The sequence below is a fragment of the Bos grunniens genome, chromosome 9 (assembly GCF_055505025.1).
Source record: "Bos grunniens cultivar Pamir isolate PY7600 chromosome 9, Bosgru_T2T1.0, whole genome shotgun sequence".
Lineage (NCBI taxonomy): Eukaryota > Metazoa > Chordata > Mammalia > Artiodactyla > Bovidae > Bos > Bos grunniens.
Window position 1 is genome coordinate 78,021,793 of NC_141173.1, and position 16,634 is coordinate 78,038,426.

At 42.1% G+C, this 16,634-nt stretch overlaps 1 protein-coding gene and 1 long non-coding RNA gene across 8 annotated transcripts in view; one reads left to right on the plus strand and one right to left on the minus strand.

Annotated features, from left to right (window-relative positions):
• The window catches only part of LOC147366227 (uncharacterized), a 514,655-nt gene that overhangs the window by 113,828 nt on the left and 384,193 nt on the right, over positions 1–16,634 (plus strand). The window lies entirely within an intron of this gene.
• On the minus strand, positions 11,993–14,394 carry CITED2 (Cbp/p300 interacting transactivator with ED-rich tail 2). The gene is made up of 2 exons (XM_086318091.1): positions 14,160–14,394; positions 11,993–13,693 (listed from the first exon to the last, which is right to left on the minus strand). Exon 2 carries the CDS (start codon positions 13,683–13,685, stop codon positions 12,864–12,866), a length of 822 nt encoding a protein of 273 aa, XP_086174217.1. The 5' UTR covers positions 13,686–13,693; positions 14,160–14,394; the 3' UTR covers positions 11,993–12,863.

Here is a 16,634-nt window from a genome sequence, read left to right on the forward strand (position 1 = left end):
AGTCCTACCAATGAATATTTAGGATTGATTTCCTTTAGGATTGACTGGTTGGATCTTCTTGCAGTCCAAGGTACTCTCAAGAGTATTCTCCAACACTACAGTTCAATAGTGCTCAGTCTTCTTTATGGTCCAACTCTCACATCCATACATGACTACTGGAAAAACCATAGCTTTGACTAGACAGACCTTTGTTGGTAAAGTAATGTCTCTGCTTTGTAATATGCTGTCTAGGTTTGTCATAGCTTTTCTTCCAAGGAACAAGCATCTTTTCTTTTCATGGCTGCAGTCACCATCTGCAGTGATTTTGGAGCCCAAGAAAATAAAGTCTGTTACTGTTTGCATTGTTTCCCCATCTATTTTCCATGAAGTGAAGGGACCGGATGCCATGATCTACATTTTTTGAATGTTGGGTTTTAAGCCAACTTTTTCACTCTACTTTTTCACTTTCATCAAGAAGCTCTTTAGTTCCTCTTTGTTTTCTGCCATAAGGGTGGTGTCGTCTGTATATCTGAGGCTATTTATGTTTCTCTTGGCAGTCTTGATTCCAGCTAGTGCTCCATCCAGCCCAGCATTTCTCATGATGTACTCTGCATAGAAGTTAAATAAGCAGGGTGACAATATACAGCCTTGATGTACTCCTTTCCCGATTTGGAACCAGTCTGTTGTTCCATGTCCGGTTCTAACTTCTTGACCTGCATACAGATTTCTCAGGAAGCAGGTCAGGTGGTCTGGTATTCCCATCTTTGAAGAATTTTCTGCAGTTTGTTGTGATCCACATAGTCAAAGGCTTTCATGTAGTCAATGAAGCAGTAGTAGTGTTTTTCTGGAATTCTCTTGCTTTTTCTATGATCCAGAGGATGTTGGGAATTTGATCTCTGGTTCCTCTGTCTTTTGTAAATCGAGCTTGAACGTCTGGAAGTTTTTAGTTCACATACTTTTGAAGCCTAGCTTGGAGAATTTTCTTAAAACCACGTAATATTTGATAATTTTTGAAAAGTACTGTCTTGCAGTTGGGTTTCTTGGTCAGTGGCCTCTGAGATGGATATTGGCATCTCCCACTGGGAAGTGGTTGGGCCGGGGGGGTTACTGTTAGAAGCATTGCCTATGGAAGGGAGGGGCAGGAAGCAGATTGGGCAGATGATGGGGTACGTTGCAGCCTGGATAAAGTCCTCAACTCACCCCCAGAAATCTCTGAAGCTAGGATGGCCTTTCAGAGTTGTTCTGAGTTGGGGTGAAGGAACCAGACCTTTATCCTAGTCATTGGAGGCAGGCTGCCTGAGGAATCACTGACTCAATGGACATGAGTTTGAGTAAGCTCTGGGAGTTGGTGATGGACAGGGAAGCCTGGTGTGCTGCAGTCCATGGGGTCACAAAAAGTCGGACACGACTGAGCGACTGAACTGAACTGAACTTGAGGAAAAGGAATGGTCTTGGGCAGCGTGACCAGGAATTCTGAAGAGCTGTGGGCTGTCTGTGGGCTGCATTCCCAGAAACTGAGGGAAAAAGTCCTTCAGTCCTGAAGGGAAACTTGCACAGCACATCACAGTGCTCATTGCTCACTGTAATATCGGTGCAAGAGTATGTTAGAAGCTTTAACTGAGGAGGAAATTTTAAATTTCCTCTAATACTTTAAAACAGACACTTTACATACCTCATTTGTTTGTGGGAAAGATCATTTTTACTTCACTCACTAGTGTAGGTATAAAATAACCCCCTAATATGTATTTCAAGGAAACATTTTAAAAAATTTGTGTTAGGATGTGTTAGGATGATTTTGTGTCATGTGATTGAATCTAACTCAGATTAGTTCAGGGACAGTAAAATATATTGTTTCATGTAGCTAAACTTCAGGAAAGACAAAGTTGCAACTAGACTTCAGGGACTCAGATTTTTGTCTCTGCTTCTCTCTTCATGTTGTCTTGACTCTCTCAGACTAGCTCATTCAGTACAGCTGGCAGTATGGCTAACAGTAGTTTAAACTTATAATTTCATCACTAGAGAAAAAACTTGACTTCTCTATTGTTAAACTCACTGAGAAAGGTTTTTATTGGGTCAGGTTTTATCCGTGGACCAGTCAGCTGCAGCCAGGTGGATAAGTTATGATGATTAGACCAATTCAGTCTATCTGGGCAAACCTAACCAAGCATAGTCATCAAGTAAAATCATGTGTATTCTTATGTGGATACATTACTGGGATGGAGAAAGGCATTTTGTGGAAGGCTAGAACAAGCAATGAGTAGATAGAATAAAAGATATCCTGTGGTAGATTTCTCTTATGCCCCCCACTCCTTTTCAGTCTTAGCAGATTAATTCTGTATTTTTTTTTGGCTTTGGCATAGAGACCAATGAATTTTATCATGGAAATACCACATAGCTATCAATAATTTGTTCATAAATATTAGGTTCTCTTCATTTTGTACTAAGATTAATCACCTGCCAACATGTACATGATTTTCTTGGTTCAACGAAATTGTTGATTAATCATATTAACAAGAGAATTTTTGAAGGGCCAGAAATGAAGACATAATGAGTATATATTTCTTTTTAAGAGGATATTTATTTATATTAGCCAATGTCACTTTATAGAAGACATTTCAACCTTTATCAAATAAACCTGCTCTGAGTGATTTATAATATAATTTTGTTAGCAATACATCTTTATTATATAAAGAAGACTTATTTGAAAATATAAAGGCTTTAAAAATAGTTCTTTTAAGTTCCAGCAAAAAATCCAGGCCTTAAAACATGAATTTTGGAAAGAGTTCACTTAACTTTTGAATCTTCTAGTGATGGAGTTGTTGGCCTCCATCTACCTACCCTACCCCAATTGTGTTAATTCCATCCTGTGGTAAAACCTATCCCAGCGGTTGGTTCAGAAAAGGGAATGAGACACAGTACATGGAGGGAAGGAATTCTTCTGGGAAGTTTTCTTTTCTTTTGAAGGAAAAAAAAAGCCACAGAAAGAGACAGCCATTCTTTTGGACCTTGTTGGTCCATACATCATGTAAGCTCTTCTAATGTCACCTGTCACCAGTCTGAGGTAAAATGAAAAAAAAAACAAGTCCTTGTTGACATTATTAAATTAGTGAATTAACCAATCTGCCACAATGTAGGGAGGTCTCTCAGAGAGGAAGACACCTGAGATGGATTTTGAAGGACACTTCATCAAGGGGAAAACGAAGAGGGTCTTCCAGGCAGAGGGAACAACATATGCCAAAGCACAGAGTCATTAAATAGGTGTTTGACTTAAAATCACTCAAGTTAGAGCAGATGAAGACTTGTCTGGGGATATTTCATAGGAACTATGCCCAGCTGTTGGCTGGGTTCTGGGTGCTGAATCAGGAGCTGTCAGTGACAGATGTTCCTTCTCTCTCCATCTGTATTTGGGATCATGTGGTCTCTTAGTATTGCTTTGTTCTGACCAGGTGTTCCATTCCCCTGGATTCATGGAATTCGCTAGTGCGGTGAGGTGAGAGGCCTAGTGAACACCAATTCTCCTTTTGACTTCCGCAAGCTGGTTTCACTTATCTTCAGTATAAGTATATGGCCCCCAAAGGACCGCTTAGGCTCAAATCCAGAGAATTTCAGTTTAAGCACCACTGTAATCTGACTATAGTTTCTGTTTCTTGGTTGGAATTTTCCTGGTCAGCTAATGTGCTAGCTAGCTTTCAGGCAGCTGTTTGAACCACAGTCCAGTCCACCAACATTTAAAGTAAGAGCAAAGGGCCAATGAAAGACTTTGAACTGGATGGGCCTGACAGGCAGGAGGAGAAACAGGAGAGAGAGTAATGGGTCAGAGAAAGGATTAACAACCTAAAAATATCTTTCTGACTGAGGCACTCAGTCTTATCATTCAAAACATTCCTGTAGTTTAAATGCTGTACTCTCTCCAGAGTTTCTCTCTTAAGGTATAAATGTTCTTAGTGGGGCAGAAAACTGAGCCCCTGGTACCTGAGTAAATGGAAGGCAGGATGAGAGCACTTCAGAAAGGGTAGGGGAGAATTAGAGCAAAAAAGTGGAGGATTGCTCAAAGACACCTTTGGTCAATTTGCAATTTTTATTAGAGTGTAATGAGCAACGGTGCCTGGGCAGAGAGTTACAGAAGTGTCCTTGGCTTGTCCTTAGTGTTGAAGGTTATAATAGGTCATGTGGTATAGTGTATGTTTCAGTAAAATGAAGGGCAGTGGTGGAGGGCAGTTTCTTTAGGCATGGGACTCTAGGTTGCTCAGGAGAAAAATGCAATTATGGGCTTACAGGCCTTCAGCTACACCTAGTGGCCAAGTAGTGAAAGGAGCAAGTATTTTATTGTCATAATATTGTGTTGCAGTTCTTTAGCTACATTACTTTTACAGTCAGTTACGAATTATTTCTTGGGTAGTTACAAATTATGCTCTGGGATTCCCTTTATATGTTATTTTTGACTAGTCTGTTAGCTTGTCATCTAGCTACAACTGGTTCTCCAAATTGGAGGAATGTTGTGGTGTGAAACAAAGAGACTATGTGCGTTGGGAAGTTGAGGGGAGGGAAATAAAATGACAGCCATGTGCCTCCTGCTCCTTGACCACCCTTAAGAACCTACTTAAAATGTTTGACACTGTCCAGCTTCCTCTACTTTAGCATTATGTAAGGGATTGTCTCTGAGAAAATAAACAATAACAGTGATGATGTTAATAATGATGATTGTGGTTCAGGAAGAGTCATGTGAAGGACAGAGAGTGTAAATATTTGAGAGTGTTATTTATGAGGTTGGAAGAATGAACTTAATCTGTAAGAAAATAGAACAGAACCTGATAAAATTATTTTCAAGAATGTTACATAGTCACCTATGTCTTTGCAAGTGCATGTACCAGAAATATGTTGTGAATGGTCATTTTTTGATATTTGCTTACAGATAGGGAAATCTCAGCAGCCAACACTTATGGGCATTTTGACATTGAAGTGGAACATTGACTAACATGATTGCAGCCCTTGGAGGATTGACTCAACTGGCTCAGGTCTATAGCACACCCCCAGACTTACAGTTAGATTAGAGAAAGAACAGTAAGAAATGATATTTTGAAGGAGTTTTATATAATATTTTACTCCAATATTTTACTTTCCAAAGGGAGAAAATGATAGGAATGGGTTTATGTTTCCTTCATGAAGATTTGAATATAGGATGTATTAATTAAACATACACCTTCATTTCACTGATGGAGAAACTTGAGCCAATAGTGATTGAATTACCCAGCTCTTTGGTTGCAGAGCTAAGGCTACAACTCAATGGTTTTTACTCTTGACCTGTTATTTTTTTAAGTCTAACTATTAATGGAAGAGTTCTCCATTTCGGTAAAAGACCAAAGCAGAAGGAATTGGGCTTGTACCTCCATCAAAAAAGTTTAGACAGATTGAGGGAGATTAACTGTAAAGTAACTAAATACTGTATTTTCTTTATTCTAAGATGTTCAGTTTTTTTAACATGTTAATATTCTGAAATCAGCGTGAATCTTATAATCAGTGTTAAATAATAGTTGCTTCCAGACAGGGTGTCAAGTTGTGATGTGGTGTCTTTACATGGAAGAATTTAGCCAATGATTTTCATTTAATAGATTACAGAATTGGCAAAGCTAAGGTGCTGGCTTAATTTCTGAAAGAAACTATTTACTGTCTAACTATATACTATTTATTAGTATATGTAATTCAATTAAGAAAAAAAGCAAAATTACAGTTTAAATCACTGGTATTCTTTCAACTTTAGGGCTAACATGGTGAAAGCGTTAGGAAGGATTCGGCAGACTCATCACAAATGCTATCCTTGCACTGTCGGGGGCCACACTTAAGTTGGAAGAATCTTTAGAATGGGTTTGAAAAAATATAGACTGAAATCTTGTGAATCCTAGAAGGAAGTCATATGTAATTGTATAAATAGATACATGTCATAGCTGTGTTAGTATAGCTTACAATTTGTGTGCATATAATGCAGTGGCTTTTTCCCTGAAGCACTCTTATTAAGTTGTCTGATCGGCTTGCAATCAGTGACATCTAAGAATAGGAGTAATTTGGTTTAGAACAGCCCTGTTACAGAACACTGTCTTGGAAGCTAGATCTGTAAAACCACTCAGCCTCCTACTGGCTGTTTCACCCTTGAGCAATTTACTTCCTCTCTAAATATCAGTTTCCTTATCTAAAATTGAAATAAAGACTTGTACCTTGCAAGCATATTGTGAAGATTAATAAGATTATGTATGTAAAGAGACTACCACAATACCCACTACATCGCAGGTACTCAGCAAAGTCAGCCCAACCACAGGAAACTTGACTCAACAAAATGATTTAAGTAATGCTGGCTGAAGGGTGCATTTCTCTGATTTGGTCCCATATAGTCTAAAGAGTGTTTCTCACTATTGTTAAAATCCATGCCCCATTAGTTAAGAAGAGTTTTCAAAGTCTTCTACATTATGTTTTACTGGAAGTATAATGTATTTAAGCATTTTCCCCAATATACAATAGTATGGAATATGCTCTTTTTTCCAAATTACTGCCCTCTTTTACCCTCTTCCATTCTGATCTGCCTCCTAGAGGGGTGGCCTTATCCAGCTGAGAGTCATTACTCTAAAATATGTTATCAGATAGAGGAACCTAAGAAAGATTTGTATATTTAGTTTACCTAAAATACTAGGAGTACAGCAATTCAGGCACTTTTTACCTCCTGGCCTCATCATCCATATATTTGCTAAACACATTGTGTAAAGAGAAGAAATATGGAACTAGCCGTCATCCTGCTTATCCTCCTTCAAAGAGTCATTCCAAATAAATGTAACGGGACAATATGTACAAGGTGGCCTATGATTTTCGTGCACAATTTTAGCACTATGTGTTTTGTCAACATGGAGATATTAAGTGTCAGAAAGCCAAGGGAAGAAAATTATTTTAAGAGGTTGCTTACTAGAAATTTAAAAAATTCCTGTGGGCCACGCTGCATAGAGGAACACAGGGCCGTATTTTATACTAGTCCCCCTAGGGAGATATGGGCTTCCCGGGTGACTCAACGGTTAAGAACCCACCTGCAATGCAGGAGATCCAGGAGATTTGTGTTCAATCCCTGGGTCAGGAAGATCCCCTGGAGGAGGTCTGTATTTTTGCCTGGATAATCCCAGGGACAGAGGAACCTGGAGGGCTGTACAGTTCATGGGGTCCCAAAGAGCCAGACACAACTGAAGCAACTGAGCATGCAACATTCATGCTAGGGAGACAGAAAGGGAAAAGGCTTCAACAGCCCTGATTACATTTCCTTTCTCTGCGTACTGTCTCCTACAAGTGTTCACAAACTAATATCACAACCTGGAGTTGGCCGTCCTTGACAGCTTTTTCTGATTTTATGCTAGTTTGACTTTAACTCAGGCCAAAAGCTGGCTTCCCAACCAGCCTTCAGAATGGATTGACAGGATTCTTTTAGCACTATTAACTTTTAAAAGCCACTCACCTATTTGCGTATCTCCTGCAAAGCGCAGCATACCAACTTGGTCTTGCCACAGGCTACTTTGGAGCCAGAATTCCTTGTCTGCTTTGTTCAGCAACTCAAAATGTAATCAAGGAACCCCTCTACTTGAGAGGGAAGGGAAGGATTTCAGGGTGGAGTACAATGGTGAGGCCATGGAGAAATTCCAAAAATCCTGTGAGGCACCGTCCTCACCCCAAATCCTGCCCTGTCTCACTAATCTTTCAAATTAGTTCAACCTAATGGTGGCTCAGACGGTAAAAGCATCTGCCTACAATGTGGGAGACCTGGGTTTTGATCCCTGGGTCAGGAAGATCCCCTGGAGAAGGAAATGGCAACCCACTCCAGTATTCTTGCCTGGAAAATCCCATGGATGGAGAAGCCTGGTAGGCTACGGTCTGTGGGGTCACAAAGAGTCGGACACAACTGAGTGACTTCACTTTTCACTTTAATGAAAATCAACAACATATAAAGCCAGTAATGGTACTCATAGCTTGTCTTTCAGCTGCTTTGTTTCATTCTGCATGCCTTGGTTTACCCAAGCAGAACTCTCCAGAAGCCCTCCCAAACCAACCCCTTGGGACTGGAAACTTTCATGCTCATCTTAGGAAAAGAAGTACTTGATAAAGATTCAGCCTCCAAAAAGTCAATATCTTTTCATCAAAAATAGGAGAATGGTTGGCTGAAAATTCTTTTTTTTCTGGGGATCATGGATTCAGTTCTTCAACACAGTAGAACCCTACTTCTCCTAACTTCTCTTTATTATGTTCACAAATAGCAAAATACTATAGAAATTCACACCCTCAACTCCTAGAACATTTTCAATTCATTATTTAGCATTACTTATGAATTTAAGTCTTCCTGTAAAGGGAAAAATTTCTTTACTTCAGGTGTCAAATTTTTTCAAAAATATAGGTGGGTCTTATTGGCAAACTAAAGCTGTTTATGAACAATATACTATTTAATAGAAAATGTCCTTATATTTCTGTTTCTAATTTAAATGATAACAATGGCTACCAGGAAAAAAAAAAAAGAACAAACATCATTTTTCTCCTTGCTGGATAAAAATAGGTCAGGTAATTTAAGCCAGTCCATTGCTATTAAAATTCTGACATTGCTATTGTTCCTTCTACTCTGAGGGGAAAAGACAAACAGGACACATGATAATAGCAGTTCACTGGCTAAGTTACTTGATGTACTACCTATGGGTCTCTTGCTTCAACCTACCTGGGAGTTCTCATTCAGATGATCATGGTATAAGTACCAAAATGATGAACACCATCCTGAGGCTGTGTGTGCCATGTCTCTTGTGCTAGTAAAACAATAGAGGAGAGGAGAAAATTTCCAATGGCTTGAGTCCTAAATTCCTTGAATTCTACATTTATTTATTTTGGGGAGACAATGTTATCTGCCAAGTTTATTTTAAAGTAAATTTTACTGAATCAATTAGGCAGCAACTCTAGTCTCATTAAATATCCTGTGGCCCTTTTCACAAGATTAGAGCCCATGGCTTGATCACATTCCAATGTAGATAATTGCATTGTGCATTCCTGGAGATTCTCCTCTACCTTTCTAACTCTGTACATCATGTGCATTATTATTTACACCGATTCCAAATCAGCAGTTCTGTTTTGAGGGTAAAGAGCGTGTCAGCTTTAACTGACAGGCTAAAGCATTGCTCATTACCTTTTAGTAAGAAAATCCCTTAGCCAATGTCCATTTTGAAACATGAGGCACATTTCAAGTATGTACATTTAATCACAAGTTAAGGTCTTTGGTAAGTAAAATACTTTTCATAAAGGGTGTTTTATTTTGGAATCTTCTTTGATGGAAAATTGGCTTTCTGAAATATATGCTGTTTGCTTCAAGAAAGAAAATGAAGTCTTCAGAAATGGTAAAACAACAACAACAGTAAAACAAATAAAACCCTCTTGAGCTCTTAGCTTTCCTTTGACCTTCTAAATAAATTCCACAAGGGGGCGAAAACACCTAATGGTCCAGGACTGCAAAGTTTATATTTCAAAGCCGGCCACCCATAATAGATTAGTGGATTAATATTTTGCTCTAAAGGATCTGGCCTTTAATGTTGACATCAATTTATAGCTATCCCAGTTTACAGTAGTAAAAGTCACGGAGACCATAAACTTCACAATAGATGATAGCCTTCTGGTACTTGTGCTTTAGACTAGCACCCCATAAACAGTGGTGATTAGGTAACTGTTCTTCAAAGACCCATCCATAGCTGTAACGTCTTTATCAGCTCCAGCAAAGATACTGCTACCAGGATTTTTAGCAGCCACAACAGAGATACAAGCTTTTTATTAACATGTTCTTATTTTTCTGATGTGTTTCTGTGATATTTTGCTGTGGCTTATCAATGATCTCTTCTTGAAAATCAAAGGTGTATTTGTGGGCAAAACTTAAAGAACAGAAACTCTTGTTCCATATTAGAACTTTTTGAAAAACAGCCAAGGTACAGAGGTCAAATTTCCCCATATGCTATAAGCAACTTAGTAGGTAGGAAGCAAGACCACAAAAGGTTTTGCAAATGTCTGCCAGTAGCCCGGTGATCTAGGTCACTGTACAGGTTTCATGAATCAGGTTGTTAAAACCAGGAGTTATTTTGCTTTGCTTAAGAGACCTGCAAAAATCCCATAGAATCTACTCAGTTGTTGATTATTAAAGAGTTTTAATGAAATAGAGATCATTCAAATGAAGGGGTCCAGGGAGTTTGTGTTTGTACTGAAGAGAAATTGAGCTTTTCACCCCGCGTTTCTGGGTTGAGTCCTCTCTTCTGGCAGAGATAGGCTATGGATCTAATAATAGTTCCTTGGGCTCTGCATCTTCACATATGTGTTCCGGCCTTAGAGCAGCAGGAGGAATTTAGTGACAGAGCAGGTGTTGTGGCTAATTCCCTGGCAGAATAAATGGTGAAGAGTGGTGGCAAGACAATTCTCTTGCTTCTTTCTTTATGTAAAACAACAACAACAACAACAACGCCTCCAATGGCCTTCCCTTTTGTCTTTTTTCCTGGCACAAGTAAAAAACAACTACAATTGCTATATTAATATGTACGCCAACATTTTTTTTTTCACTTGAGCCTCTGGGAGATAAAAAAGGAAAAAGAAAAACTTACTGTGAAAATGCTTAGCCAGGAAGATTTACTGCTGATCACAGATTTAGTATTGACATGTTCGTGCTGAAGAAAACTTCAGCTTTAACTATTAATGTGGGAAATCTGGATTAGCCTTTAAACGGAGTGAAGAGTTTTGAATGATGGTATATTTTCAGTGAAATTACTTACAAAATAATTTTTAATAAGGAAGTGTCAATTATAGAGGTATAAAAAACCCAGTGGAGTGTACATCTTAATGGCCTGCCTTGGAAACAGAATTATAGAATAGGTGATCTGAATTTTACTGAAATCAGCCTTTACGTCAGACTCACTATAATTTAACATTTCTCTATACCTTCATCTCCTGATTTTTTATTATGAAATATGATATTTAAGATTAGAATCTGAGTCTAAATGAAATGTTCTTTTAAAGGATTGTGAGATTTTCCACAACCTACATTTCTGTTCTCCTCCAGTGGGTTATGTATAACTTTTTTTTTTCATGAATATAGATATGTTGATTTTATGAAGGTAAACATGAAAGGGAAAACAAAATTCATTCTCCTGCCAATTGGGATTATTTGAAATTTTAACAATATTACTTTTTCCTTTGCTTGATTATACAAGGCAAAACTTGACACCTACTTCACTGTAGTTATGTCTTCTTGATAACACATGCAGGTAAAATTAAAAAGGATCTTATCGTTATGTCCTTTGCACCCAATGTGTGTAATAGTAAAAGCTCAGAATTCTGGAAAACGGCATGCTTGAGAGGGACCATCTTGTGAAGACTCTTAATTTGACCTTTGCATCAACCTTGCTGAGTAAATTTTAAATATTGTAAGAGAAAAAATAGAAAACCTCAAGGTGGAATTCCGCCCCCCTCAAGCCAGAAAATGTGTGCCTGTCTTTAGTACTTTTGCTGAGAAATAAAATTCGTCACTAGAGATAAAGGCAGATTTATATTTTAATGCCATCCTCATCAATCTCCCAGTATTTTATTCCAGTCTACCTCCATTTAAGTAGTTGAATCAGATATAACCAGAAACACTTTGATTTCCCCCTCCCACCCTGTGAAACAGTATTTGTAACATTTAGTATTACAAACCTTTCTAACTCTGGAGTACACTTGAAGATGATGGCAATTAAGAAAAAAAAATTGCTCTTTGACAACTTTGCAGCTTTTGATTAAACCACACCAAGAGGCATGTTACAGTGATAACAATGAAGCATTATGCCAATTATGTTAAATCCTGCTCTCCACTTTAAGCTCATCATGACCTGTTTTAGTGTCCTGTAATTTATCCTTTGGAATGCTGACTCTCCTCAGTAGTGTTCAAGAGGAAAAAACAAAGCCACCAAAGGGAATAACCACCCCCAAATGACTTCTAGAAAGCAAGTATTTCTTAACTTTTTATTGACATTGGCAAATTAAAATAGAATAAATTAACAAGTATTTTTTCAAAAAAATGTTTTGTACAAAAATACTGTCAAAATTTCCTAAAAAGCTTTCAACACAGTAGTATCTTTTCATGTACTGAATATAACTATTAGCACAGTGTCAAAAATGTTGAAGACAGAAACAAAATAAAAATCTGTGAAATGTTTGCCACTGACGACATTCCACACCCTATTATTGTCTGTACATATGGGGGAGGGGGACAGCCACCTTGAAAGTGAACAGTATGACTTTTCCTGATCCAGAATGGTTTGGCCCACATCTGTTTAATCTTCCAGTTAAGCATATTTTAAAAATTAGTCTGTACTCAAATGCATAGTTAAAAATATGAAGCGAGATGGCAGAGTTTGTGCAGTAATATCTGCCCTTCAAAGTTCATGCAACCAACTAATGCAATTTTTCCTTTTCCTCATAAATCTGAATGCAGTTCAGTCATTTGAAACCATCTACAAAATCCACAAGATTAAGCAGTTTGCCAAGATTAATATCTAACAGTTGAGCACTGGAGAAAGTGAGGAAATAAGGAGTAAAAACAAACAACAAAAAAGACCAAGTTAGCTAGGTATTTCAACTACATAAGGGAGGTGAATGTCCAGGCTACAAAAACGAAACAAAAACAGAAAAAAAAAAAAAAGTGGCAGCAATTTTTTAAACCAATTTGTACAAGTTTATAGTTTACTTTGTTTCCAAGTTCTCAAACCTTTCACGCTCTGAAAAGTGAGATACTGTGTCTAAAGGGAATGTTTTTTTTTTTAATTCACACCGAAGAAGTTGGGGTATTTGATTTTTTTTTCGCCGGGGTTTCGATCGAGTCAACAGCTTACTCTGCTGGGCTGTTGTTTGCACACGAAGTCCGTCATAAAATCAAACTCGTTTTGCCCCAGCCAGAGTTCGGGCAGCTCCTTGATGCGGTCCAAACCCATTTCTATCACTAAGGACATGAGCACTTCCTCGTCGATGAAATCAGTGTCTATGACATTGGGCGGCAGCACTGCAGCAGGGACGTGGGCCACGGAGGCGGGCATGTTGCTGCTGCTGCCGCCGCCGCTGCCGCCGCCGCTATTGCTGCTGCCCGCGCCGCCGCCCGAAGTGCCCGCAGAGCCGCCGGGGGTGCTGCTGCCGCCCGAGCCGCCGGGGGTGCTGCTGCCGCCGCTGTGCTTGGGGTTGCAATCTCGGAAGTGCTGGTTTGTCCCGTTCATCTGGTGGCCCGCAGCAGGGTGCAAATCCGGCATGTAGTGGTTGTGGGGGTAGGGGTGATGGTTGAAATACTGGTTGTTGAGCTTCTGCAGCTGCATGCTGGCTGGCAGGGAGCCTCCCTGGCTGGCCACCGGGGGGCCCATGAACTGGGAGTTGTTAAACCTGGCCGCGGGGGCCAGCGCGCTCGGGGGGTGCCCTCCGTTTACAGTTCCCGGCCCCATCGCGTGCCTGATGCCGCTCGAGGCATTCATGTTGCTCGCGCCGTAGTGTATGTGCTCGCCCATTAGGGCGTTGAAGGCGTGTTGCGGCTGCTGCTGCTGGTGATGATGGGGGCTAGGGAACTGCCCCATACCCATGCGGTGGGCAGGGTGGTGGTGCAGCCCGTTGGTGCCGTCGGGGAAGCGCCCGTGGTTCATGGCCATCATATGGTCTGCCATTTCCAGTCCTGCAAGTGAAAAGAGGAGACGGTAAGACCCCGCGCCACACGTGTCGCCCACCACGGCGCACCCCACTTTTCCTCGCCCCTGGCTCCCAGGTTCATCCGACGCACTTCAGCTGCGAATCCTCATCCCGAAGATCCCGCTAGGAGCCTGTGCACCCGGGCTACCCACCAAGGAAAGACCTGCCATCCACAACAGAAGATCTGCGCGCTGCACAAACAGCTCTTTCCCCTGCGATCCGGCGGGGGACCCAAGCCCACACCCCGCTCTGGCTCCCCGAAGTCGCCTAATAAAGGAAGTGCCCCATAGCCCAGCCGCGAACTTCAGGCATTAAATCAGCCCTTCTCATCCTGTTGTTGCACATCCTGTTGTTATTCCCCAGCTCCGCCTCGCGCTCTTCCTCCGGGCAAACCCAGCCCTCGGAGGACTGGCCTGGCAGGAGCCCCAGCCAGCTTCGCCCGACGCACTTACCTTCCGTCCTTGCGATTTCTGCTCCGAAGACCGAGGGCGGGATCGTCGGGTCCAGGACCGGCTCAGCAGCACATAGACGGGGCCTTCCTGGCGTGGAAGGCGCTCGCAGTCGCGAAGTCGGCGCCGAAGTCTTGCAGCAGCCGCTGGGGCAGGATCGGAGCCGTTCCCTTTTATTTCCCCTCTGCTGCACTCACAGCTCGGCAAGACCGCCCGGCAGCTGCCAACAATGAGCTGTGTTTCTTAGGGCTTTGGCCACAGTTAATATAAGGGATTTCAGGAAGGGCGGAGCGAGAGCCTCCCCGGCGGGCGGCGGGCAAACGCGGATTCCGGAACATCAGGCACGCAGGACCGGGCTGGGCAGCCGCGTCCCCGCGGCCAGAGGCACGTGCGCAGAGCCTGAGGGCCCAGGCCCCGCCCCGCTGCCCCCCGATTCTGGTTTCTTCGCGGCCCACAAATACCAGGCCAGACCGCCCCGGCGCAGAAAGTCCTCCCTGGACGCTCAGCCCGAAGGTAGCGCCCGCCGCGAGAGAAACTAGGAAAACTCACCGCCCCACTCTGGCCGAATCCCCACCTCGAGCTCACCTAGCGACCTGGGCTGCTTTCTGTGGGAAAATAGGGTTCACACAGCGCCCCCTGTTTAGTGCCTTTCTGCCTCCGCGGCTTTGCAAAAGCCTACCCGGGTTGCAAAGAATGGCTGTGTTTACCCTAGTGGGTTTTTAAGCCCCGGGCAAATAATGCCCCCTCCCCTGTGCGCGCTTTCCTGAACTGTGCCTTTGTGTTTTTGTAGGAGCAGTAGGTAAACCTGATCTAGACATTTTGCGTGTAGATGCATTTCCTCCACTCCTTTCAAGGACAGGAGCTGGGGGCGGGGAGCGGCAGCGGCAGCCGCTGCAGGTGGACCGAGCGCGTTCGCGGGCTCCTCCGCCCCCGCTCCAGCGCCTGGGAATCCGGTCCGCGGTTTCGCGGCTGCTTGCCGCTCCCGGGGTACGTGTGCTTCTGCTAAGTTTGCGTTTGCAGCTCTTGGTAGCTTTGGCATCCGAGCTGAGGCGTCTCTGCTCTGTAAACAAACTCAGCGATCCTCGTCCCCAGATCCACCTTTTTGCACATACACAGTTTCTTGCTTCTGCTGTTGCCCTTGATCCGGGAGGTGGGGGTGTGTGCAAACTTGCACAGCCTCCCTCCGGGCTCTGCCTGACGGTTTGGGGTTGATTTAGAAGCGAACGGGTTTGTAATTAAGAAATTCGAGGGCTGAGTAAGGCTGCTGAAGCTGGAAAAGGAAAACAAATAGATAACATGGTAATCGCTTTGTAAATAAAGTCGTTCTGGAGGTGGGCACGTAGCTGCACGTCCCGTATGGCACCGCGCGCGCACACACACTGCTGGGACTCTTCCTTTTCAGTGAAATTGCTCAGTGGGCCAATAGGCGATAATAATAACCTTGCTTCCCAGAACGCGGCACAACTAGCCTGGTCGTCCATTTGGCTCATTGACTTGCAAATAAAAGCCCTAACGCGGGCCTGGGCCACTACCCAGTCGGAGCTCTCTTGCTTTCTCAAATGGGGAAGCCGAATTGTTTCCCCAACACCGTGATGAGGTTGCTTGGAGCTTTTAAATTGCTCTTTATGTGGTAAAAGTGAGTTTAGCGCTCCGAATAAGGACTTCTGTTCAGAGTTGTTTCTTCATAACTAGATATCCATTGACGACTTCCTGCTGTGAAGAGCAAGTTCCCCCCCCCACCCCGCTTTTTTTTTTTTCTCTCGCATCTTGCTCACAGGACTTTTTAAGGCCCTTTTTGAAGACTGGAAATTCTGATACATTTCCCCTTTCAAGAATTTGCAGAAGAGAGCAAATCCTGATTATTTGAATTTATTACCCCTCTGTCTTCCTTTAGTTATATATGTGTAGAATAGTTAATATATGGATTTAAACATTGTTACTGTCTTCCTCTCTTTCCTTTTCCACACCCTCCATCATTTATAACCGTGCGTGCAATAATTTTTAAACCTCAAAAAATGTTTGCACAGGAGCATATTGCAGTTTGGGTTGCAAGAATCCCCTGATCTCTTGTCCACCCACGACTTATACCTGTAGGTCATGGGCTTGCAGTTACAGAATCAGAGGCTTGAGAAAACAACAACAACAAACTTGATACTTCCTATCAAAAAAATAGGCTCAAAAATACTGGTCAACTTTCCCCGCCCCAGCCCCCTCCCCCTCAAAAATTGCCAGATAGATTGTTTACTTCCCTTCCTTGTACTGCAGTGTCTTGCGACACAAGGACTGGCTCTTGAATGTCTAATCTAAATTCCCCTTGAAACCATTAAAGAAAGGTGCAGCTCCATCCTGCTCCAGTGGTTCCACAAACTATTGAGAAATCCCTTGAAAGGTCACCTCCCCATCCCCCAACCCTTAGAGGAAAAAAAAAATTCCTTCTGGGACCAGCTGGTGAGAACATGGTGTGCTTTGTTCATTTAT